This window comes from Lethenteron reissneri, chromosome 47 (genome assembly GCF_015708825.2).
Source record: "Lethenteron reissneri isolate LAM-NWPU_2019-01 chromosome 47, ASM1570882v1, whole genome shotgun sequence".
NCBI lineage: Eukaryota > Metazoa > Chordata > Hyperoartia > Petromyzontiformes > Petromyzontidae > Lethenteron > Lethenteron reissneri.
Window position 1 is genome coordinate 11,146,592 of NC_083825.1, and position 26,718 is coordinate 11,173,309.

Below are 26,718 nucleotides of genomic sequence, written 5' to 3' on the forward strand. Positions count from 1 at the left end.
GCGACCACATTCTTTGTCCCGGCCTAGGTGACAGGCCCATGGTGCCTCTCCGCCCAACACAGGAGTTGCCAAGCCTCCCGTCATTGAGAGAGCGATACCGGAGGGCTGATGGGCGAATCCCGGCGGTTCACCATCGCCATTGCGGTTGTGTTGTCACAGCGGATGAGAATCCCTTTCTGCCGAATGCGAGGGTGGGCATGACGAAGGGCCGCAGCTCCAGGAGGTTGATGCTCATCTCCGTGTGCGATAGCCACCTGCCCTGCACTGGGATGCCCTCTAAGGGAGCCCCCCCCCCCAACCCCATGCACTTGTGTCCATTTTAAGGATGACATTTGGAAGAGGGTCACCCCCCCCCAAAGGTAGGCCCTCCTCTCAAGATTGGCCTCTGCTGCCCACCAAGGTAGCCTGGCTCGGTTCGGTTGACCTGCTGCTTGAGGCTACCGGAAGTTGTGTCCCACTGCCGCAGCAGGGCCTACTGAAGAGGTCTCATATGGAGTCTGGCCCAGGGTACCATCTCCGTATTCGAGGCTGTGTGGAAACAGCTCCCCGATGTCGTGCTCGACTGCGAGACGTGTAAAACGTGGGAGTCGGCGCTGGGGATTTCAATCTCATATTATACAACGCCGAAGCAACTGCTTTGGGTGCCATTCGGGATTATTAGTTGTACAGGAAATCGCGAGGTATGCTGTATTCAACACGTCAGCTATATTTGATTATTTGAAGAAGAAAACGACTACAATAAGAACGCCACGATCAAAGAAAAAGCAAGACATCAATGTGACAGTGTGTTGCATGTCTGGAGGCTCTTGTGTGCATGAAATGAATTAATTTTACTTCTGGCTGGCGACTAAGACTCTTGCCTGCAGCTCGCTCCGAGATGCAGACAAATCAGCGAGGATCATGGGTAGTGGGACAGGGGGGGTATGGTGGCACAGGTGGGCACAAAACACTCTGCATCACGTTCCACAACCCTAACGATTGATCGTTAAGGTTAACAAAGTGATCCAGTGGATGGTGGCATGGACGTAGAGAAAGTGACACTGGAAATTACTCATTTGGGATTACATATCATCCCCGGTTATGAAACATCTTCAGACTGTGCCTGTGAAACACAGAACCTTCCTCTGTAAAAGCCCTGCGCTATAAGACTGAAAGCGCCAATACCAAACGTACTCAATTACTCTTATTGTTCCAACTCTATGGCCCACACAACCAGCGACCTCCTCCTGGAGACTCTGCTAGTCACTCGGACTCCACCGTTCGTTACAAGCTCGACTTGCCAAGGACTTGATCTGCAGAAAATCCAAACACAATACAACTAAATAAAGTACAAATATTTTGACGATTTTTTTTTTATTCAGGCTCATGAGATTAACCCGCACACACTAAATTAACTCGACTATTTTTCAAACAAGGGCAAATGGATTAAAGTAAATCTTGATGCCACATTGCGCTGATGTAAAGGATGTTTCATCCAATCATTTTTTTTAGCACAAAGGCAGCTCCTATCCAGACTTCACATAAATGAGCCAAAGTTGCCAATACATTTCGGCCAGATTGCCCATACTTTGTCAAAAATCAACGTAACAGCGGGATTAAAGGCCCCTTGCCTCCGATATATAAACCAACTTTAATTATCTATTTTCGCTCTCTTTACAACTGCCTTCTCCTTCAACCTCATCGACAGGAGCTGTGACAGAAACAACGGGAAATACCCGTCCTCCTCCCCGCTGGCCCACCAACACACGACCCCGCATGCCGCTACAGCAGGCTTAGGCAACAGCACATGGCGCAAACAAGCGCAAAGCTAAAAAACGGGAGACGAAAGCGATGAAGTGAGCGCGGCGGACGAGGTCTTGGGGGAGCGTGCATGCACACGGGACCATCGTTAACGGAGGAGGTAACACGAGCTGCCGTCTGGGTAGAACGAGGCATTCCCGACGGGATGAGGCTCACTCACTCGCAATCGCCGCCACCCCGCGCCTCCGGGGGTCGAAAGCAAAGAAACCCGGGCTCCCGGTGTCCGAGCGAGACGTACCGGCGCAGACGACGCGCGGCGCGAGTTAAGCCAGGTGCTCCGCAGCCCGCGGTCACGGGGGAGACTTCCGTACGCCCGAGGGGCAGAGCAAAGCTTGCACCGCGATGCGTGCGGCGTGTGGCAATGCACGCACGCGAGATGGGGCGCGCGCCCTCAATTTGGTCTGTCGACACAACCACCGCCGTCTTTGTGCCATTGCCGCGGCCCGCGGGTAACAATGCGTCGTACGCTGGAAGCCGGGGGTTCCCGTAACGCGCTCCCGCGATTTTGTCCCCCCCCCCCCCATTCTAAATGAAAGCCTCGACTCACGGTGGTTTATGCAACATTGGCGAGGCGCGTCCCGAGAGCCGCGTGGGAATGACGGCTCGCAACACCAACACTGGCTTCACCAAAGCGTCAGGACATCGTGGAAACTAGGTGCAAGGCTTTTAATCACAACATTCATTCGCAAAAGACGAGATAAATCTATTTTGTCACACCTGCGTCCGACATTTGCTGCAGCTGAACAAAAGGCCGTTTGCACTCTTAGGGAAAAATCATGGTTTCCGTTTGCTATTGTATATTTATTCCTGTCTTAAAAAACACCGTTATGCGAGAATGCTCTGCTTCGTACTAATACTAAAGAATTAACAAGTAATAATACTTGGGAGAAAACGTTTTTTAGAATCGCGAGCACACACAAAAGAAACCTCTAAGCTGTCCACCACAAATTGTTGCCGCTTTCGCGACAGCTAGACTCGAACGAAAGATTATTCTCATTTGACGAGCTGTCTTCTGTTAAACCATTGGCCAGAGTGTCGGGTCATTACATTTCATTCAGGGAAAGACGGGAAAAAAAACGGCCATCACTTCTCAAATACCAAACCACGTTATTTTTCTGTAAACAATAACGGCAGCAGCAGTGTAAACAAGTGAACGCGAGCTCTCCGGAACGCGCGCTTCGTGAAAATATCGGACGCAGGCAGGCCTCGAGATTTTTAGAAGCTCTACTTTCAAGCAAGGTCCCTTCCCACAGCTGCTACGAAGCGGCCACCTGCGCAAGTCACCTACAAGCGTTCCAGATGGCCGCTCGTAAACACAAACACGCTCCACTCGTCTTTTTGGGGGGCCACGGCGATGACTTGAGGATTTTCCACACCCCAATTTATTTGGCGCCAGTTACAAGTTCCAGTGACCCCCCTCCCCACCCCCGCATGCCCCATTTTTGTCCCTGGGTCACCCCCGCTGACCCTAGCAAGGTCAATTGTAGTGCGAATGACTGCCAGAGTTTCTGTGTCCCCCAAGTGCGGCGAAGGTGGACGTTTCTTCGACAAAACAGGAAAGTGAAATGGGCAGACCATCCCCTTGTCCACAGCGGTTGCTCACAATCCTGGACAGTCTAAAGAGTTTAACCGGGACAGAGGGGGAAGGATTTTTGGCATCCGCTGGGTGGCTTAGCGGTGGGCGTACTTCGCCACCGGGGACGGTAGCAGTGGCGTCGCCGGTTCCCGCATCCACACAGCGTGGTGGGGCATTAACGTTCCCAAAGTGCGCCGTCTGCCGTAAAGTGTGCAAGAGAGACCCTGTGACATCGTCCGCAAATTGTTGATCATTGTGTGCCGCAGCCCGATAACCGCGCTTTAAAAATTATCTACGGATATAGCATCATGGAAAAGAGTGAGTTGGGTTTCTCAGGTCTCGCTTGCAAGAGGTCGCATCACAAGGGGTTCTTGCCCAACTCCTCTGTATGGTTGGCATGCAGTACACAGAAGCACTGGGTTTCCAAAAACAATGATTCTCTACGGGAAGTTTAAACCTCGAGCGTGTTTTCTTCATACTGTCCCTTTGCGGGTTTTCCTAGTCTGACGGTTAGTGCTCAGATAGTGTACATTCAACGACTCACTCCACTGATTAGGCAAATAAAGCATTGAATTTTTGTTTTTCGCTGCTTAACACGATCACATTTACGTTCAACAGGTCAAACGGAATTACACGAATCACGCTGAGATGAAGAGCTAACACGCACAACGCTGCTCACAAAAACCACGCCCCCTAATGTTTCACCGACGGACTATCACGTCTGTTAAAACAAAAAACCATGTACAAAAATGATTATGTTAGACATGCTTATTCGACAGCCAAAAGAGAAAATGAAAACAAAATCAAGCCACACACGTGTCACAGTGCAAGCAGCAAATAGGACGGTTGACGGGACGTGTTGGGGAACGCCTGAAGCAAGGCCTAGAGTCAGGCTCCAGCCGGGCCGAGCGATACAGGGGGCGGCACTAGGCCGCATCCTTGCTTGCCTAGAAGGAACCCGCTCGCGCTACAAGCAGAGGTGGTGGTGCTGACCGGTGCGAGCCGCTATAATCTACGCGGACGCTGCCACGAGACTTCGCCAGCCCCAAAACTAAACAGTTACGGTTCGAGAGCGGCCAAAGAAAATCACACGCGGATAACGGCGACAAAAAAAGAAACAACGCAAAAGGAAAACGGTGAAAGATCGATCGCTAACCCACCGCACGCAACCTGGAAACTCCGAACCAAAACGTGGCGGCACCGCAGCCGCTGGTGAAGCCACTCCATTCCGGAAATCGGCGTTTTGGGAGCGGCAGCGGCGAGAGCGATGGGAGTGGTGGGAGTTGTGGTTGCGGTGGCCGGAGAAAGGGCCGTGCAGCTCGCCGGGGGCGGCTTCACTGCTGGGGCGGCGGGGGTGGCGGCGCCTGGCTGCTGCTGCTCGAGGTGTTGGGCGATGGCGGCGGAGTCGGGCGCTTGAAGCGGTCGGGGCTGCTCCCGCGTTTCGGAGACGGGCGCTGCGGTCCATCGAGTCACGAGGTCAAAGGGAGAGGGTGGATGGGTTCACAGGGGTCGAGGGTTATTGGTGGAAGGGTACGGAGAGGTGAGAGGGTGATGATCAGTGAACTGGCACTCATTAGTTGATACGATACTGAACGAGCTGTGATGAGAACTATTATTAATCTATTATTAATCATCATTATTGGCCATGATAAATCCACTGCTGGATGAAGGCCTCTTCGAGCCATCGCCATCTTTCAAGGTTTTGTGATGCAACATTTTGTTTGGCACCTGAACGAGCCAATTTCATCGCTCAATCTCTTTACAATAGCTGTAACAATGTTATTCCTATTTCCAAGATACAGTCTCAATTTCAGGAGGGACCTCCCCTGGAATGCTTAGATAGCTCCTTTTCGAATAGCGTTATGCGTGTGGGAGGAGTACCCTGAGCAACTCCACGCACAGGACTCACTCGGGTTCACAAACCTTTCCTGACCACCTCACAGCGTGGAGCAATTCTTGTGTTGCATCGCAAGCACGCACCACCACCAGGAGTTAAGGAGATGGATTTCAAACATTGTGTTCGGGTTACGCAAACATTTATAAACAAGTGTGTATATTATTGGGCATTTCTACAAATTCACAACATCCTGGTAATATGTGCGTAATGTCAATTTAAAGATAATTATTTATAGATTCATGAAGTGTGGCTCTTGGGAGAGTAAGATCGATGGTTTGACGTGCAGACAAAACGGAATGCATCATCGCCACCACGTGGATGAAACGCGAGGTCCGTCCGAGTACGTCTGAAACCACCACCACGGTATTCTGTAAGACTTTCTCCTCCCTTATTAAGGATGAATGATGAACTGTCGCGTCTAAATCACAGGCCTAATTGGGTGATGTATCACGCCCAAGGAAAATTACACCACCACTACAATGCAATTTTTTAATAGAGCATCCTAATGTACTTCTATTTTTGCTTTAGCCAATATGGTCAGGAGCTAAAGGCCAATGATGGCTTCGGGAGAGACTTTGTGTAGTTTTGCTATTCTTCCTCCTCCTTTAGTTCAGTTTGTGTTGCATGGTCACAATCACAACAGCTTGTCTTTAATTTTATATTCATGAAGGAGATGTACTGCAGATGCGGTGCAAAGAGTGGGCAGAGGAGAAACCTCCGGGAGCCAACAGCACAGATGGCTGGGGGCAAGGAGCTCCACATCATGGGAGCAGAAGGAGCAACTTCATTGAATGAATGCTGACCCACATCCTTAAAGTGTCTGACACGTACATTCAACAACGTGCAACCGCCCTTGCTATAATGCACGTGCGTTTGTCTTTGTGCGTGTGGGAAGCGGTGGTTGGCATACTGCGCCTCTAACCCAGCAACTCGAGTTTGATTTCCGCTCACGGCCAAATAATACTTGTGATGAATATTTGACTGGATTCGGGCACCCCCGAGGTCAACTCTGCCACTGTTGCGATGTGTAAACATCAGCACTCGGGAGACAATGCGCGGTGCTGGCCTTCATAGGTGCTCATTAGCAGGCACTTGGCCCAGCAGTCTGTGGAGGCTATATGGGGGGGTCTCTGTCTTGCTCTGTACATGCGCGATCGTGTGTGTGTGTGTGTTTACATACAGGCATGCCCTGGCCCGTGGGGCCGTGCAGGCCGGGTGGGAGGTGGTGGGCGGGCGGCGTGGAGCGGCTGAGCGTGGAGGGTGGAGTGAAGCCGGCCGGGTGGCTGCACAGCGAGATGCCTGCTCCACACGGCACCAGCACACAGACGCATACAGACACACACAGGTACGTACCGACACGTACAGACAGGCACACACAAGAGACACACACAGGCACGTACAGACACACACAGGTACGTACCGACACACACAAGCGACACACACAGGCACATACCGACACACACAGAGGCACGTACAAACACGTACACACAGGCACAAGCATGCACGGAGAAATAGTAGTTGTTATTGGGCAGTTCCATAAAACTTTCAAAAACATCCCAATGGCACGTACGTTTTTGCGAGAGTTTTAGAAACTGTTTAGCCAGAGGCAGCAGGTCATGAACACAACCTTGTGTGTGTCTCTACTTGTTTCGGCATTATTAAAGTCATAGATGCGTCAATGGGTTATATATTGGTGCTTGACATTTTGAAAGTGCTGTGTATAAAACAACAGGGATATTTCACGGCACATTGTCAACCTACTTCTGAATAAGGGCTTCCTTCCCACTATGCGGTGTCTGTTACGAGGATCACTTGCCCATGCTTCACCATGCTGGTCAGTGCAGGTTGGTGGAGGGGGCACCCAAGACCAGTTCAGATACCACTCACCACTGATGTTAGCCATGGCCGGGAATCAAACCCAAAGCCTCCGGATTTATAGCTCGGTGCACTAACCGCTGCATCACCGCTCCATTCCATGTCGTATACAGTCACGGGATGGTGTTTGACCCTTCCACCGCACATGTGAGCTGAAATGGTGTCAATGTGTACGCTTGAAATAATTTAATTGGTGACAAACAGCACTGGTTACACGAAACATAGTTGGTATTCCAATAATACTTTGCCAATTAGTTTGCTTGACGTTCATAAAACTATCTGCAAAAAGGAGAATGCATGTGAGAGGACACCCGCCGAGGAGATGGAGCTAGGAGATCAGCTCCTGTGCAGAGGCCTTCATCCATCAGTGGTTTGGCCATGCCTGGTGATAATAAAACTAAACCGAGCTATGCAGCTCTTTTGCAGAAGCCACCTGGCCACAAATTGCTCATCACATGGGAATTTATAGCGGCCAAATACTCTAAAAGCGTGTTTCCATGTGGAGGGGAAAACCGGAGGACCTGGACAAAAATCTACTTGACCACGGGGAGAACATGCAAACTACAAATAGACAGCAGGCATCAGGGTCGGGATCGAACCCACGACCTCCTGTATACCAGGCGAGGGAGTTATCATTTTACAGTTGCCGGGAACCATGGTGCGAGCGACTTCTGAGCGCGCGTTGACACACCGGGTGTGCGTTATCTATCGGTACGCCGCAGACGAAAGGGGGCACCGAGCGAGCACGCGGGGACGAGCGCTTCTCACCGGGAGAGATGGGCCGGCTGTGGCTGGGCGACGACGCATAGGGCACAGGGCTGCTCACGGTGCGGGGGCGGATGCCCTGCGAAGCCAGCTCGTTGAAGTGTCTGTCAGACGTGGTCACGCGAGCACCGCCACCACCGCATTAAGCGGTAGTTAGTGGCAGCCGCGTAACGAACAAGCGAGCAAGCGAGCGGGTGGCATCTCTCGGCAATGGCTTTGCCACTACTTCCCCAGTGCAGTGCCAGTTACGGGTCCCTGTGCGTGTGTCACATGTGGTGATGGCCACCCACCACTTTGTGTGCCATGCAGGCCTTTATAGGTGCTGCTCACTAACAGCACTTGCCTCAACAGTGTGTTGTGTCACTTGGCCAACACGTGGATCGCAATCCACGGGTGGATGATCGCAAAATATGTTTGTTAATCCCGGGACAGAACGAACACTGACATAAGCGGACAACAATTTTCGTCATGGCTGATGGCAACAAAAAAATCCCCAACAAAGACTTTACACATTCAAACAATGATAACTTCTACCAATAGATGGCACTAGTAATTTGTCCGCAGTATATTACAGGGTTACATCCGGGTAAATGTTGGTGCTCGCTTCTTGGCGGATGGTGGAGCCCGTTGAAAGCCATTAGAATAGATTTTGGTTCTTTCGGTGAAGTCACGTAAATAGAAAAACAAAAAAGACCGCTTGTGTTGCGACCGAAACGTCGTGGGTTTTTTGCTTCTATTATTTTCAATTTATTATTTCTATTTTATTTGTATTATTTTAATTTTATAAAAAAAACATTTTTTAGATTTTTTTTTCTATTTACGTGACTTTACCGAAAGAACCAAGAATTGGTGTATTGGCCACCACTGCTCAACTGCATTCAGGCCAGGGCTCACCGGACCAGCCTCATTGCTCAATCCACTGCTGTAGGAAGGTCTCCCTGAGCCATGTGGATCGTAAGGAGTTGTTTGACAATACATCGCCATGCTAATCAGTGTGGGTTGGTGATGATGGGGAGCATAGATGTGAAAGCATATAGCAGCAGTAGAATAATGGATGTGGCTACACCGACACGTAGCCCCACAGTAACCTGCATTACCTCATGCACCTGCACAAAACCATTTAAATACTCAACAGCCTAAACCACAACTTAGCTTCTGAGGTCTGACGTAATGGGGCACACATTCTAGGTGATGTGTGCGATGATTCATGATGGAAGGCGGAGCAAAGCCAGCCGGGTAACTGCATGGCGAGATGCCTGCTCTACATTGCACGAGCGCGGCACGTGCTGGGCACGAGCACGGCACGTGCGTGAACGAGCGTGAACGAGCACGGCACGTGCTGGGCACACGCGCGGCACACGCGCGGCACACGCGCGGCACACGCGCACATGGAGACATTTTATCTGTTGTTGGGCAAGGCAAAAAGTTAGCGAACCTCACACGAACAACATATTTTGGGGTGTATCAATTTGAAGGTGATGATCTAGAGTTGAAAACTGTTTAGCAGGGGTGGTGGCTCATCACACGACGCTCGCCCCCCTGCACCTCTCGTCGTCCATCTCCAGGCTGGACTCGCTCTCGGAGAGCTGGCGGCACAGCGCCTCGCGCCGTTCCATCTCGCGCTGCAGCTTGCGCTGGAGACGCAGGTTTTCCTCTCGCATGTGGCGCTCTTCCTCCAGGTACTGCGCCATCTTCTCCGAGTCTGCATGCCGACGTACACACGGACGTATACGCGAACACTATGCACATGATGCACGCACACGTACGCACGTACTAAACAAAGGCAAAGATCCCCCGTATAACCTTAACAGACTGTTGGGGTAAGTGCTGTTAGCGAGCAGCTATGAAGGCCATCACAGTACACGAGGGGTGGGTGGCCAGCACCACGCCCGGCGATGTTTACACACTGCACCAGTTACTCAATTGAGGCTCAATCATCACTGGTGTTGGCCGTGAGCAGGAAATGAACTCGGGGCCGTGGGGTTCGGAGCGCTTAACCTCAAATAGCTTTCTTGTCACTGGCATAGCGTGCCTTGCATCGTGTGACTGGCATCGTGTGGCTGGCATCGTGTGGCTGGGATAGAATTGTAGTGACATCGGGGATGTCACTGTAAGGGCCGTGGCGTGCCATGCATTTCCATCGCGTACACCCCGTGGTGGGTGTAGTACCAGCCCTAGCGGGGCTGGGTGAGCGCTGGGATAGCGCAGGCACGACGCATAGCGTGCAGTGCGGTCTCCCACAAGGGAAAGCGGGAGAGTGTCAGCCCAAGGACAGGGTTGCCTCGGGCCATGGCACTCTGGTTGACCCTGCAGACACGTGATCCGGAGTGTCCACAGAGAAGCCCCCAGGTGGGGGGACTAGGGGGTGATCACGTGTCCAGGGGAGAGCTCTCGAGAGGGATCGAGGGGGAGCTAGAAGGCTCAAGAAGGCGGACGGGGCCAGGGGCGGAGCGGTCCCAACCCGTGGGGGGATATAAGGCGGGTCCCTGAGAAGGACCTGGGTCGCTGCATTCTACAAGCTGGAAGCTCTACGTCTCAAGCTGGAAGCTCTACGTCTCAAGCTGGAAGCTCTACGTCTCAAGCTGGAAGCTCTACGTCTCAAGCTGGAAGCTCTACGTCCTACGAGGCATCAACACGTAGTCGCGGACCCGAGTGAGGGCCCCACCCTTCGTAGCAGTAACTCCTCTGTATAGGGTAGTTAGCTGGGTGGTCACAACCCTAGGCTGTATCTGGCGAAGGGGCAGTTGCCCCTTTGTGTTACAAATAAAAGTGTTGCCTCTAAAAGGAACAACGTCTGCGACTCAGTTGGACTCACTACAGAATGACTGGCATATTGCGTAGCTTACACACCATGACTGGCATATAAGCGTGGTTGGCATGGGCCCTGGAATGAAATGGGCAACCGCCCCCCCCATCTGCCCACTTTGTGACCTGGCGCTTGGGCCCCTCCAGCCCATAGGCCCCGGTGCGATTGCACCGCCTGCACACTCAGCAATTATGCACCATTTACTACGCTCCATGCGTCATTATATCTCGTGCGCGATAAGGTTTAAGGTGTCAACCAGACACCCAGAGATCGATATAAACTAAATGATGAAACTAAATTATTTTTAATTTTTCAAGATAAGGCCCACTGAGCTATATAGATTCTTTTTCAGAAGCAACCTGGCCACAAATGATAGCTCAAGGAAGTGGTTTAGCTTGTGGGAATTTATAGCAGCCAAATAATCTAAATGCATGTTTCTAAATGTGGAGCGAAAAAGCAGAGGACCTGGAGAATATGTAAACTCCAAATAAACACGCATCGTCAGGTTTGGGATAAAACCCCCGACCAGGCTGCATATCAGGTGAGAGAGTCACCATCTCACCACCAATAACGTTACGAATAAACACACAAATGAGTACAATGCGGTTAAAGAGACGTGAGGTGACAGTGAACTAACTGCCACCAGCTGCATGGCGCGGAGAGGGGACTCTCAACCAGCAGTGGACTGACAAGAGGGCTGGGCGGGTAAACGTCTACCGTGGTGTTGTATCACTGGTCTGAACGTTTGGCGGCGCATGTGCGCCCGCGTTGGTTGGCCCAGGTTGGGCGTGTTCGTCGGTGGTACGTACGTTGCACCTGGTTGGCCCTCAGCTGTTTCTTGAGGCGGTCCACCTCGTGCCGCAGGAAGCGGATGTGGCGCATCAGGTTCTCGGGGGTCTCCGACGTCTCCATGGAGACCTCCTGCGGGGACGGCGGAGCTGACACAGGCTGCTCCAGCTTCTCCTGCAGGATCCTGGGGGATTGCAGCGAGAGTCGCTAGCATCGCCGCGAACATCGCCGCCGCGAGCATCGTCACGGCGAGCGCCGCGAGCATCGCCACGGCGAGCCCCGTCGCTCGCAGTGAGCGCAGTCACTCGCTGCGAGCGCTGCCACTGGGGTGTGAGCATTAACGAAAGTAGGATTTATGACGAGGGTTAATGGAGCACAATGAAAAAAAGAACAAATTTTTTTAACAAGGATCTTAACTTTAACAGGAATCGCAGTCCCACATCGCGATGATCCATCGCATCGCTGGGTACGGTAACTCGCTGGACGATGTGATAACGACGACGACGACGCTGACCGCGTGACCACTCACCGCTTCTCAGCCTCCAAGCGATCCATGCGCTTCCACAGCCGGTTCACCAGGGCCTCCTGCTCCTGCTCCAACGTGTTCTCCAGATCGATCTTCTCGCGCCGCAACTTTTCCAGCCACACACGCACAGAGAGAGCAAACGCCGTCAAACCAACATGGTGGGGGGGGCGCCTTGTGTGGTGTCTGCCGCAGAACTATTTAACTATTTTTATTTTACCAGGTAGAATCTTTATTTATCGTGGATAAATCCGATGAGCGATACCAGGAAGTGAGCTCGTTCCAAAAGTGAGGGGCGGCAACACGAGATGATTTTTCACCGTAGTCAAAATCTCACTCTGGGTGCATTCAGGAGACAAAGCCAGGAGCTGCCAAGGCAAAGCGATGAGGGCTGCAGTAAAAAGGCGCTCACGGAGGTGTTCACCAATCTTTTCCATTCGTAAATTAAGCCGGTGAACACTGCGTGCACCATGGTTGGTAACCACAGAAAGATGCTGCTGTATAATGGGGCAGAGTCTATGGTAGCAGGGGGGGGGGATGGAGAGGGTAGGGGGGATACAGGCGGGGAGTGGGGGGGTACCTGCTCCAGGGTCTGCTGCTTGGTGAGTGTCTCGCTCTCCAGCTTGCGGATCTTCTTCATCAGCTTGTTGATCTGGAACTCTTGCTCCTGCTCCAGGGTCTGCTCCAGTTCGGCTTTCTCCTGCCTCAACTGCGAGTGTGCAGCATGTTCACACACACATACAACAGGCAAAGATCCCCCGTATTGTCTTTGACAGACTATTAGGGCAAGTCCTGTTGGCGAGCACCCATTATGGCCGACACGGCACACTGACAGGGTGGTGTGACACATGCATATACACAGTGAAACATGGATACACACAGAGTAACACGTGCATATACACAGTGACATGTGGATACACACAGAGTAACACGTGCATATACAGTGACACATGGGCACACAGAGGGACGCATGTACCCATCGAGCTTTAGTTCCAGCGAAAAAACGTCCGGCTCGCTCGAACCAATGCTGGCGAACCCCCAGATGCTTAAGGGCCAGGACCCTCCCTGTTAGATACGGGTGGTTAGTTTGACGCAAACTCCCTGGTAAATTGCAAGCCGTGTCTTCCACGGCGACGGAACGCGGCCGAGCGAAGGGGCGCCCCACCACACCTGCATGAGTTTGCGCGAGAGCTCGTTGGTCAGGAACTCCTCCTCCTGCTCGTAGTTCATGGCCAGCGTCTCCTTCTCCTTCTTGAGCGCTTGGATCTTCTTGAAGAGCGTATTGCTGATGAACTCCTCCTCCTGCTCGGCACGTGCTTGCTGCGGACACAGGAGGAGGAGGGGAGACAAACGGGAATGGGAGACTCAGAAAAACGGTGGTGACGGCCAGTGGGTGCCATCTCATTCACGGGGATATATCATCCGAAGGTTCCGGCAGAAGTAAAAACAAAATGACAGGGTCATGTGTTTTAGAATATTTATACCAAAGGAATCAGATGAGCTGTAAAGCTCTTTTTTAAAGCCGTCCAGTATGGGCGAATCATAACATTACAACAAGGAACAATACAAAAAAATATACAAATAATACTTACTACTTTTACCTTACCAGGTAAAGCCCACTTTTTATCAATCAATCAAGTCTTTATTTCTATAGCACTATTTCGTGCAAAAGATGCAATTCAAAGTGCTGTACAGATAAAAGAAAATATTGTTAAAAGACTAAATCGCACGAACAAAAGCAATTTCCGTACAAAACTAAATAGCATTATAATAAATTGCTATCGAAGGCATATGAAAAAAGTAACACTATAAAAGTTTAAAAAGGTAAGTTTTTAGATTTAACTCAAAATTGCTTACCGATTGGCATCTACAGCATTAGCAGTGTCTGTCCCCAACGAATTAACATCAGCTTTGTCAATCCACTGCTGGACTAAGGCCTCTCCACGCCGAGCCTGTGATGGGGGTTGTTTGAGCATACTTCACCACGCTGGTCAGCGAGGGTCGGTGAAGGGGACGTTACAATCCGGTTCAGCTATCGCTCGCCACCAATGTCAGTTGTGGCTGGGAATTGAACTCGGATTGCATGAACCACTACGCCACCGCTCTGCCCCGGTGTGCAGCAGAAGTTATTCCAATTAATCGAGCCGTAATTTGTTCCCACGAAAGCCTCACCGAGCCCCAAGGATGATTGTTCAGAGGTGGATAGATGACTCGTGAGCTTAAACCAGGCTCCCAAGGTTAGCGAGTTAATGGTCTCAGCTACCTTAGAAATGATTGTACATTAATACATATTAAATGTAGTTTTTGGTTAATTTTGGAATACTTCTAGCTCTCAGGACTACAAGATACGTATTGCCGTGCGCATAAAACAGCCATAGCATGGAGATGTTTTTGTGTTGACGAGACATCAACAACAAGAGAAATATAACGGAGGAAGATTAAAATAATTCGTACTTAGTGTGGATGGAAACCAGGGTGCACGGAAAGAGCCCACACACAATGGAGGAATGCACTAAAACTCTTAACAAGGCAGAAGATAAATCTATTTTTATTAATGTATTACCGGACAGACTTGACCATTCGCGAAATCTGCCACCAACAAATATCTGCGGAAACGATCAGCAAGATAATCCGCTGGGCTCAGATTAATACCGGTATGAACATGCCTTTGTAAACCAACAGCCAACCTGCCAGAGATCTATTTTAAAGCGGCTTGCGCCGCGAGTCAGCGCACAATGCACGCGAGTATCGATTCTGCACGGCGCCCGCTATCCCTTGTTAAGTAGATTTCAATGAAAAATCATCAGCCCGCTGCAGAGACGCGGTCTACGACCGTCAAACGGCCCCGAGGTCATTCCAGGCGAAGCGATGCCGCCCCCCCCCCCTTCTGCCGCTTCAGGGCCTCACAACACCTGCCTCTTACAAGGACTCCAGCAACTGCCGCAGGAATAATGAGTTGAGTTGGTGCTTCAGGCTGCCAGGTTTTGTGACCATACAATAATGGCTTGCCTTGGCAACAGGCTTAACGGGTGTTATCATGACCCCGACGACACTGGGTCACACAGATAATTCCATATAAATCACGGACATAACGTTTCAGGGACTCTTTTGGCAGCGGTGAGCAAACACAGGCCGAAAATAAAAAATCTCTATCACCATTGGTAGTGATATGTTTCGGGCAACAGGCCTTGTGCAGAGCTGATAGAGGAATTACGGATTTTTATTACACCATTTATATAGCCACTGGCTCGGGATGTAATGATGCAACAATCATTTATGATTTTATGCAAACAACATGCAAATGATAATCTCATGAAGCATGCTAATGGAGTGAACAACACTAACTGTACAAATGGGACAGGACAAACAAGGAACATACACAAAAGACAAAAATAATTAATTATTGAATCCAAACCAGGACAGTGATTTGTGAATCGCTGGGGACGAAGGGGAGCCTTTCTTAATAGCACATCAATGAGCTTCTTTACAGCACATCAATGTGCGATGAAGAAGACCCACTGACCGCAAGATCTGACCATGGACGGATCCAGTGCTCGCCGAGCTGCACGGGCTTCCGGTTGCCAAATGAATACTTTATAAGGTCGCACTCATGACACAAAGTGCTTGCAACAAATTAACAAACAATACCTTGCTGATCTCGTCAAGGAGCATAAACTGTCACGCGAGCCCCGGTCATCCTCGCAGCGGCTTTTGGCTAGCCATCAAAAAAGATGGTCACTGGATCGCGCGCTTTCAGATGCGCTTCTGTGGCCGCCTGGAATTATGTTCCTTCAAATCTTAGGAAGCCACTGAGCCATGCATTTTTAAATCGAGATTGACAACTCATTTCTTTAGAACTGCTTTTTGTAAATAGTTTGTTGTCCTTCCCCCACACCTCCAAATAGTGCGGCTTGGCTACGTACAGTGCGAAAGAAGTTCAACATACACACATACATCATTCGATGTCTGATGCCGTATCAACCCGGCCCTGCCGAAACTGATCCCAGAATCCGGTGCCTGGTCTCACTCCCTGATCCGTGCTGCAATTTCCGAGGTGCTCGCAGAGAAACGTTCCGCCGTGCGACCTCAAGTTTAACTTCCCAGTGGCATTAAACGCACAGGCAGAGTTAACTTAGATAAACATGACTTCAACCGCAGGCTATGTTAACCTTTGTTAAAAAGTAACCTTCCTAGTGATCAACCTCATCCCCCTTTGCGAGGAGCGGTGGGTGATGGGAACCGACCTGCACAAACTCCGTGGCTCTTGCAGACAAAAACGCGGAACCTGGCATCGTCGGCCCAGGCCTAGCGCACTCGGGTTCTTTTTTTCCTTTTCCGCCCACACTCCCAATAAATATATTATGCTCATCAGAATCAGAATATTTATTGAGGCTGGAGGAATCCGATGAGCTACAGAGCTCTTTTTTCACAGATGTCCAGTATGGGCGGGTCAGAACGTTACAACGACAACCAATACAAAAACATGATGGGAGTACAAAGTATAGAAAAGTATATATCCTGACTTGGCTATCAGTGTCACGTCCAAAGAAGCCATTCATATTTCTCCCACAGCAGTGCGACCCTTTGTGTTGGAGAACGGCCCGTGGAGGCGGCTACCACAGAGCCACCTCTGAGACCTCTGAGACCTCTGGTCCCAATCGCTCTGTACAAGAGAGCGAGGTACATAGCATGACAGTCACACTGATATAGTTTAGTTCTCAGTTGGAATTTATCCGAATTAAGCTCAGACCAGATTTATTGTGTTGGGGTTTTTTGTGCATTTGGTGACTGGACGCTTGCTTAACGGCCACGCTGGTTTAAAGAGCAAAACCCTGGACCAGTTTTGGGGGTCTTATCAGCATGTTCAACAAATATTGGACTGACAAAAAATATCCGTGAAGGGGTGGGAGTTTGTATTACATGATATTTGCACATGATTCTCCATCACGGTGCACACTGTGCAAATACTAATTATGATGGTCAAGTGCTGCAGGCATTTAAGCGCTGTGTAGAAATTAAAAGCTGGAAATCCTTATCGTGCGGCCATCTGTAGGAAGATCTTCCAATAAAAAACATCGATAGTGAATTAGCAACCGCTTTAAATAACCCAGAATAGGGCAGCTTCCAAAAATTATCGATATAAAAATGCAGGTTACCGATAACGAATCAATAACTCTAGTAAGAATTAATTTTCATATAGTCCAGTCAATCATGTAAATACATCACATGATGCTGCGCAATCCGTGACACATGGAGGCGCATAGATTAAAATGTTTTAAGCAAATTAATAACAAGTGTTTATACATGTGGGAGGAACCCAGAGCACCCAGAGAAAACCCACATGTGCGAGGGGGCAACAATCTATCAAATAGAGATGGGACAGATTGAGATTAGTCTGCACTTGATCCACCAACCTCGCCTCCAGCGCCGAATTACAGGCATGTGCCACGCACCGAGTTCACTGGCTGTGCTACCGAGGAATATCCATGTGTCCTGCTAACAATGCCTCCCAGCTGTGTGGGGAGGAACACTCTTCAAAATGTTTGGTGTTCATGCGTTCTCTCTAACCTTAACTCACCCCAACTTATTTCACGTTAAAGACAAGACAAAGATCCCCCCCATGGCCTCAATAGACTTTTGGGGCAAGTGCTGTTAACGAGCACCTATGAAGGCCAGCATGGCACACCAGGGGGTGGGTGGCCAGTACCATGCCCGACTGCAGTCGCTGCAGTGGCAATATGGGAGACGGATGGAGGTGTATTGGAGAGATGTAAGTGAAAATGGGAGAGGGATAAAGAGAAATGTGAGAGAGGGATACATGGGGGAGATGAGAGAGGAATGGAGACGTGAGAAGGGATACATGGGAGAGAGATGGAGAGAGGATGAGGGAGATGCAGTGGACAGCAGGGATGGTAGAGAGAGGGTTATGATAAGGGACCAAATAGATGGGAGAGAAGACGTCGGAATTTGAAAGGAGATGGGAAAGATATTAGAGAGACGAGAGATGGGAGAGGAAATGGAGAGCGATGTCATTTGAAGGTAAGTCGACCGAGGCGAGGCCCAGGACCGGTTCAGATAATCGTCACTGGTGTTGGTGGCCTTGGGTGGGAATTGAACTCGGGTCACCGGGTTCGTTGTGCAGCGTGCTGACCGCTACACTTCCGCACAAAGTCATACACGCACCAAACACGTTTCCTCACTAATCATTTGGAAGTTGCTAAAGTTCCACAAATCCATCAGCGGCACTCTCGATTTTTTACACTGAGATTTTGCCAGCGGTTGATTATTTTTCACGAGTACATTGCCAGTTTAAATTCAGCACCGGTGTAAATATGTCGACACCAGTTATTACCGCCGGGGCTCCACCAGAATTTACGACATTTATGATGAGTCGGCAGCGAGCCAGACGGCTGGCTCCGCTCGCACGAGCAGAAAAAAGACCGGGGCGAGATGAGCTCGCAATGACCCACTCCACTACACGCCGCTCACCACAGCCACCGCTGGCACAACGACAGAGAAAAAAACGGACACATGCCGGCACAGGGGCATCCAATCACGGGCCGGGATAAATCCAGTGTGTAAATCGGACAGACAGTCGTGCCTGTCTGTCGGTTTTACACACTGGCACGGCTGCAACTTGACCGAATCCCGGTCCGGCTATTCACTTTGCACGCGCAGCTCCGAGCGCGATAACGTTTGTGCGAAGCGCGACGAGGGCTTCCGCACTGTCAATTTTTTTACTCTGAGAGGAGTCTTACCGGTGGTTAATTCAGGGCAGGGAAATGCTGTCACGTGGGGAAGGGGGAGGGAGGGTGGGGCATGTGATGGATCTCTGTGCTCTAATTGAGTCGAATAATTTTCGATAGAAACTGATCCACCGAGCCGGGTCTTCTTCTTCGTACCGAAAACGGGGAGCATCGGCTGAGCCCTGTCGAGCGAACCCACTTGTGTGGGCGAGCAAGGCCCAGTGTCGATGATGAGTCAGATTCGTGGCACGTTTGAAAATGCATGGAGCGGGCAGGCGGCAGTCCGTGGCGAGCATTTGTTTAAAACCTATAAACATTTCTGCGCAACACAAGGCGGCCACGGACAGATGTCGCGCTTCACAAGGGAGAGTCACGCGCCGAGCTGCTTGTTCCTTGCTGGGAGGCAGGCTGCGGGTGGGATGGACGTCTGTGCGAGGTGCCGACCACTCCTCTGTCAGGCCACTCTCTCAGTCGGGCCATAATAACACCTGGGGTCTCGCCCCGTGACCTCCTGTGGTTTCGTGGAACACCAGCGGTTGTTGTCTTTGTGCGTGGTGCACAATGTGCAGGGAGGAGGGGAACCAGGTGGAAGCAGGTTGACAAGGCGCCAGGCACCAACATCGAACCACAACGTGTGGGTGTTCACATGTGATAGAACTAGAGCTTTGGAGTGTGTGAAAAAACCCAACAAGTTGTGACCTTAGCAAGAGGCAAAGGGCAGCGAAACGTCTGCAGACAAATGTTTATATTATGCTGACCTACTCAGGGCGAGTATATGAACACAGCCAAGCAGGCAATGGTGTCCATAGCCATTCATTAACGCATAATTGGCTTACCGGTTAGTGTGCCAACATTCATACCGCTAGATAAATCGTAATCATTATCTCATCTGTATGAAAGCAGGCAAGCAAGCGTACACTGGAGCCATCTTACGGAGCGAGAACTGTGAGCTCGAGGCATAACCGTCCGAAGGCCAGGGTAACGGTGATGACTGAGTCACATTGAGATGTGATTACGATGATAATCAGGGGTAGGGCCCAGTTCTGCTCTTTCCTTTTGCTCACTTCAACCTCTTTTCTCTTCTGCCTCCTCTCAGTTAACCGATATGTTAACTACCTCGCCTGGTATACACCTGATGCCTGCTGTTTTTCCCCCTCCACATTTAGAAACATGCGTTTAGAGTATTTGGCTGCTAGAAACTTCCACGTGATAATCCACGCCATTGGGTTATCATTTGTGGCCAGGTCGCTTCTGAAAAAACGCTCAAAAGCTTAGTGGGCCTTACCCAGTAAAATACAAATATAAAATAGTAAATAGGATCTCACCTATCCATCTCCCCACTTTTCCTTCCACTCCTCCAATCTCTCCACTCTTCCTACCTCTCCCTTCCATGGCTCGACTCTCCCCCTTTCTGAACACCCTCACCTCCCTCTCTTCTCTCCCAAAATTATATCTCTCCCCTCATTGCTCCTTTCTCCCCACTGACATCGCTCTCCATTTCCTCTCCCATCTCTCGTCTCTCTAATATCTTTCCCATCTCCTTTCAAATTCCGACGTCTTCTCTCCCATCTATTTGGTCCCTTATCATAACCCTCTCTCTACCATCCCTGCTGTCCACTGCATCTCTCTCATCCTCTCTCCATCTCTCTCCCATGTATCCCTTCTCACGTCTCCATTCCTCTCTCATCTCCCCCACGTATCCCTCTCTCACATTTCTCTTTATCCCTCTCCCCTTTTCACTTACATCTCTCCAATACACCTCCATCCGTCTCCCATAATTTCTCATCCTTCGCCCTCATCCCTCCCCATCCCCACGTTACCTCATTTCCCTTTCCAATCTTTGCATTCAACCCCTATCATCTCTCTACACCTCGTCCCTCGCCATCCCACGTCTCCCCCGCTTCTCTACCTCCCTTCTTTCCCATCCCACGTCTCTCTCACATCCCCCCCCCCCCCCCCCGTTATCACCACCACCATCATCACCTTACCAGCACCACCACCATCACCATCATCACCACCACCATCACCACCATCATTACCACCATCACCACCACCATCATCATCTTCCCTTCCTCCGTCATGCTTCTATCATCTCCACCTCATCCCCTCCCACCCCGGTCCCCACCATCTCCCGTCGTCTCCTGCCGCCGCCGCCGCCCGTGCCCGCGACTCACGATGGTCACGCTGGCCCTGCGCAGCTCCTTGTTCTCCTCCTGCAGCGCCTTGCACTTGAGCTTGTACGTCTCCAGCTCGATCTTCAGCACCTTGTTCTCCTGCTGCAGGGACGCGATGCGGTTGCCGAGCTCCTCGAGGCGCTGCAGGAGGGCGCCCTTCCCTCCTCCACCACCTCCTACACCACCACCACCTCCGCCGCCTGCTCCTCCTCCTCCTCCACCTCCTCCGACTCCTCCAACGCCGCCGCCGCCGCCACCGCCGTCCGTGTCGCTCTCGCTCGCGCTGTCCGCCATGTCGTCTCCCAGCCGCCGCGTGACGTCACCTCCGGATCGATCCGACCAACTCCGCAGACTTAGCCGCGTTGTGCGAACGATCCCGCGAATCGATTCTTCCGGGGGGGTGGGCGCCACCGTCGAGGCTGCGTTGACGGGGGCGAGAATCGATCCGCTGTGCGATTTTAGGTGCCGAAGTGCGAGGAATCGGTGCCCGCGATTCGCGCGGGAGAGGACGCGTGCCTTGTGACGCGAATAACGAAGCGGTGGGTGTCGAGACGATCGATTTTTGAATCGATTTGATTTAGGCGATTACTGCTGGACGGTCGGTGATCGAGCGACACAGCGCTTATCGATTGAAAGCAATCGATGAATCCACCGTGTGTCAATTACGTAACGATGTGTCAATCACAGTCATACTGCGTCAATAATCACAATGTATCAATAATAAATGTTGTGTATGAATAATCACAATGTATCTATAATCAATGGTGTGTATGAATAATCACAATGTATCTATAATCAATGGTGTGTATGAATAATCACAATGTATCTATAATCAATGGTGTATATGAATAATCACAGTGTATCTATAATCAATGGTGCGTATGAATAATCACAATGTATCTATAATCAATGGTGTGTATGAATAATCACAATGTATCTATAATCAATGGTGTGTATGAATAATTACACTGCCAATAATCACACCGTGTGTCCATCACACCGCGTGTGTCAAAAATCTCTGTCCGTCTGCTACAGCAGACGTGTAAGTAATGTCAACGGGACCTCCGTCTCTGCTTTATTTACCTGGTCACAGCCTATGATACGATCATAAGCCTCTTTAATCTGTTATTTCGCTTACCTTTATTTAATTTGCACTCCTATTGCCTTGTTGTATTGTTCATTGTTGTAACCTTCTGACCCGCCCCTCCTGGACGTCTGTGAAAAAAGCTTTATAGCTCATCAGATTCCTCCAGTATATATAAATATTATATTCAGTAGGCCAGGGCTGTTCTTCGTGTTTTTGGGATTCCTGACTCTGCTCACAACCATTAAGGACCTTCGTGGTGGTGGGCAGGCCCGGGTAAAAAGCTACGTGGCCGGTAATCCCCGTTCACCTTGGGGTGCGACAGGGGTGACCTCTGGCTCCCTATTATTTAACGTCTTTTTCGACCACGTAGTTCGTAAAGCTTCCCATGGCTGTACCAGAGGAACTGGTATCTGCTACATATACAATTGGACGCTGATCGATACACGAGTTCTATTAAGAGATTGCTATCTATTGGTCAACGATATTATGCACCGTATGCTGATCATCTGGTGACTGCTGATCTTTGAGGAGTTGGAGTTTCTGCTGCTGAACCTGGAGCGTGCCACGAAGAGGGAGGTAGGGCCTTACTATAATTCCCACCAAAACTAATCGCCTGCCTGGGAAATATTGCGTCATAAAAAAATTCCACCCCATCACTGATGGGGCAGTTGTGTAGAGAGTGGATACGTTTCCGTACCAGGGTAGGGTGCTTATGACCAGCTCTGGTTTGTCGCGTGGCATCGTTTGATCAGCAGCGTAACGCTGTGTAGCAGCTACCTGGCCTGTCGCTCCACATGAAACTTCGGGTCTTTTTCTGCCACATTTATGACCTCCATTATCTACGCTTGCGCAACGTGGAATAATGACAGTGTGTGTGTCAATAATCACTATCAATAATCGCAGTCTCAATAATCACACCCTGTATCAATCATTACAATGTGTCAACTACACCCTATGTTTGTGTGCCAATCATCACACTGTGTGTGTGGCCTTAAAGTGAAATACATCACAGGTGACGTTTCGGGCCTCGGCTCTTCTTCACAACATGTGTGTTTGAATGATCAACATATCGATAGCCAAAGCTAAAGTCGAGTTCAATTAACGCATACACTGGGTTTCATGACGGCTTCGCCTGTTACTGAAGGAATTGTAATACAGGTGGGTACCTAAATGCGATCGATTGAGATTGTATTTTATTTGCATTGATGGACATATTTCACCCCGCATAATCCATTGGGTTGGTACAGTCCTATGTGCTCGGGTGGGTCTGGTGGCGGAAGGCTTGTGGAGGCCCTCATCCGGCAGTGGATTGATCATGCATGATTTATGGCGATGATGGAATGAACTACCCAGTAAGTTTGAACTGTGGTTGGAATAAAGTGTTCACATCATATTTGTCACGCACTTCATAAATAAGCAGACAGACACCCACAGATCTGTCCCTCCAAATAACAACTAAAGAATAACAGTAATATTCTGGATTTATTTGTCATTCTTCCCATCAGGCACTAAAGTGTTTTACCACGAGAGGTCAGGCAAGTACCATCCAACAAACTCGTGTCCTTGAGAGAACGCGTGGACCGTCGAGACGACCCGAGGCCCTCATCCAGCAGTGGGCTGATCATGGCGAACGATGAACCGCAGCCGAAGACCAAATGTCTCATTCACAAGCACGGCGAGGTCAATTCACGTGACGCAGCGAAGATGGTGGTTTCAGCAGCGTACCCCGAAGGATGGCAACGTCGTCGAGAGGCCTTCATCCAGCAGTGGATAGACATTTGCTGATGACATTACTGTCATGATGAGGCCCTGCAAGTGTCAAAGCAGCCTCTTGTCGTGGTATGAGCGACTGAGATGTATGTACGTGTAGTGTCGTGCGTCTCTTCTTCGTTCTCGCTCGAGGCTTGTGTAGTGCGTGCAGGATGGCGTGCGTCGCACACACACTCAGTCGGAGACGAGGTAGTCGCAGGAGGCACCGTCCTCCCCTTTTAGTGTCGGGTTCACGCCACCAACTCGGGCCTCCTCTCTCTCACGACCACGCTGCAGTACGACCCGTCCCAGACACGGCCCTGTCCGCGTTGCACCAATGGCGTCGACCGGGACAGCCAACAACTGTTCGGTCACGCAATGATCGGGCGAAGGCGCCCTCGCCACGCCTCTCTTCTGGAACCCACCAGAGGGTTCCAGGGGCTTCCCCACGAGGTCTACCGTGACCCTTGCCCCAGATCCTCCACCCTGTCGGCATACACACCGTGTATCTCCTCAACGGTGTGTACGCTAAGTGCCCAGCTGCAGTTGCAGCTGCTGTACAACAATCAGCGCTATTTGTCACAACATCCAAGTGAGTGTTCCAGTGAGCTCCTCCGGCAGGCAAGGATGCATTGGCTGGGTCACGTAGCCCACATTCTCAGCCACCGCATGCCCAATCAGCTTCTGTTAGAGGGGGCAAAACGGGCGCGGCATGAGCTAGAGAAGAGATTAACTGATGTGGTGCAGAAGTATGTGGAACTGAGTGGACTTGCCGAAGACTGGTTGGTATCAGCGGTGTGAAGATCACCCTCTGTTGAGGAGGAGGAGGCTCGTGAAGGACGCTACTGAGCAGTTGAAGGCAGTCGCCCCCCGGCAACAACGGAGGGCAAGAGGAGCGAGGCTAAAAAAACGATCAGAGTACCGGGCGGCTAAAACGCAGCAAGGTGATATAGTGGGGAGCGCAGGTGCTTCATCTGCCAGTCATCTCAGTCAACGTGTGACACCTTGGTCTGTTGCGTGACCTGCCAGCAGTGAGCCTTCGACACTTCATGTGATCGCCTCAAGGTGCACCGAGCCTGGTACAAGTGCAGTGGTGACTTGTGTGTTGTTGTGGTGTGTGGTTGCTCGCCAAAAGTTGTTTAAAAGTCCTATTCGGTGGTGGAGACGGTTCTCCAGCTCTGTCCGTAGCGAACTCGTCCCTTTCATTTGACTTGGATAAGAGTTAAAGCTGTGTTCAGAGTTCACGTTTGAGGTCAAGTTTTCTTTGTTTAACCGTTTGCAAGAGTGCCCTGTATGTGTGTTGAACTTCTTTTGCACCGTACGTAGCCAACCGTGCTAAGCGGAGATGCGGGGGAAGGAGAACACACTAAACACAAAATGCAGTTCTATCTAGATGATGATTTAAAAGTGCATAGCTCCAGTGGCTTCCGAATATCAGAAGGAAGCGCGTTCCAGACGGCCACAGAAGCGCATCTGAGTGCGATGCAGTGACCGACCTAGAGTCACCAAAGTGACCAAAATTACAACAAAATAAAGTTGCAGCAATTAAGTGAATATAAATCAGGACACAAACCACCGTGTCATAATTACATGAGAAATGGAAAATATTGCACGAACATTAATCAATGTAAAATCATTAACTCCCCGTAGCGTGAGTTGGCTCGGGCAGATTATTTTTTGGACTGATCACAGGGCAATTACAATATAGGTTACAGAAAGATTGAATAGCACTTTGAAGGTGATGGTTGGTGGATCACACAGATGTTGTGAAATCTCTTCCCGTGGGTGTTGTGGACGACATCACTGATCTCGTCTCGGAGCATAAACCATCACGCGACCTCTGGTCATCCTCGCAGCCGGTTTTGGCTAGCCTTTGCACAAAGACGGTCACTGCATCGCTCACGTTCAGATGCGCTTCTACGGCCGTCTGGAACGCTCTTCCTTCCGACATTAGGAACTATGCACTTTTAAATATAGATTTTTTTTTTTAGAACTGCCTTTTGTGTTTAGTTTGTTGTCCTTCCCCCGTACCTCCGATTCGCACGGTTGGCTACGTACGGTGTGAAAGAGGTTCAACATACACACATACATACAAGGCAGTATAGCAAGTGGACTTACCGTCATCTGCTACCAACTGTACAGCTGTAGTAACATCGCGGGATGTCACTGTGCAGTGCCGGCCCTAGGGAGGCACGGCGTGCGGTGTAATCACACCACGATGGTGTGGGTGCAGTACCGGCCCTAGAGGGGCTTAGTGAGTGCTGATTGATAGCGCTGGATGGCACCACGCCTGGCGTGCATTGCCAATCCTACAGGATAGGGTGTGGGAGTGCCGGCCGTAGGAATGAGGTTACTAAAGGCCATGGCACTATGGTTGACCCGAGTGGACACGTGACCAGTTAAGTCTACAAAGGGGCCCCAGATGGGGGCTAGGGGGGTCACGTGGTTGTGATCCAGATCCTTCCCGAGAATTCTGGAAGAGAATATAAGCGGTGCCCCGGAGGGACCAGGGTTGTTGTTGTTCATCCTGAAAGAAACCTTCGTCTACGTTCTACGTATAACAAGTCTCCCCCACGTGGACCTGGACCCGAGCTGTTGATCCCGGTCCGTAGTAGCTAGTTACGTTATAATTAGTGTAGTTAACCTGGTGGTCACCACCACAGGTTGCTATTCTGTTAAGGGGAAGTTACCCGTGTGTTGCAGTTAAATAAATGTGTTGCCTCCAAGTCTACGTCTGCGGCTCAGTTGAACTCACTACACAGGGATAGTGTTGCTTCCTCGCACGCATGGGTTTTCTGCGAGTGTTTCCATTTCCTCCCACACGCATAATAAACAATCATCAATAATTAAAATGGTTGAATAAATAAACTAAACTATTTAAAACTAAACTATTTTTTATTTTACCATGTAAAGCTCTCTGAGCTGCATAGT

The 26,718-nt window shown here is 50.3% G+C and overlaps 1 protein-coding gene across 2 annotated transcripts; it reads right to left on the reverse strand.

Moving 5' to 3' along the window:
- Nucleotides 1-1,336: 1,336 nt before the first annotated feature.
- On the reverse strand, nt 1,337-21,272 carry CCDC6 (coiled-coil domain containing 6). 2 transcript variants are annotated; one of them, XM_061571446.1, is made up of 9 exons: nt 20,952-21,272; nt 13,202-13,351; nt 12,612-12,740; nt 12,038-12,141; nt 11,529-11,692; nt 9,459-9,615; nt 7,917-8,017; nt 6,454-6,575; nt 1,337-4,830 (listed from the first exon to the last, which is right to left on the reverse strand). In XM_061571446.1, exons 1-9 carry the CDS (start codon nt 21,243-21,245, stop codon nt 4,711-4,713), a joined length of 1,341 nt encoding a protein of 446 aa, XP_061427430.1. In that variant the 5' UTR covers nt 21,246-21,272; the 3' UTR covers nt 1,337-4,710. The 2 variants fall into 2 exon arrangements, with proteins under 2 accessions (XP_061427430.1, XP_061427431.1); XM_061571447.1 differs by having other exon boundaries at nt 6,454-6,572; nt 20,952-21,271.
- Between the last annotated feature and the right edge of the window lie 5,446 nt (nt 21,273-26,718).

What these genes read in the sequence shown, in the direction of transcription:
- CCDC6 (XM_061571446.1), bottom strand. Translation starts at nt 21,245, where the DNA reads ATGGCGGACAGCGCGAGCGAGAGCGACACGGACGGCGGTGGCGGCGGC. An exon ending in GAGGGCCAACCAGGTGCAAC is followed by an intron (nt 9,616 to 11,528) that starts GTACGTACCACC and finishes GTCGGCATGCAG; the next exon opens with ACTCGGAGAAGATGGCGCAG. An exon ending in CTGGAGATGGACGACGAGAG is followed by an intron (nt 8,018 to 9,458) that starts GTGCAGGGGGGC and finishes CACGTCTGACAG; the next exon opens with ACACTTCAACGAGCTGGCTT.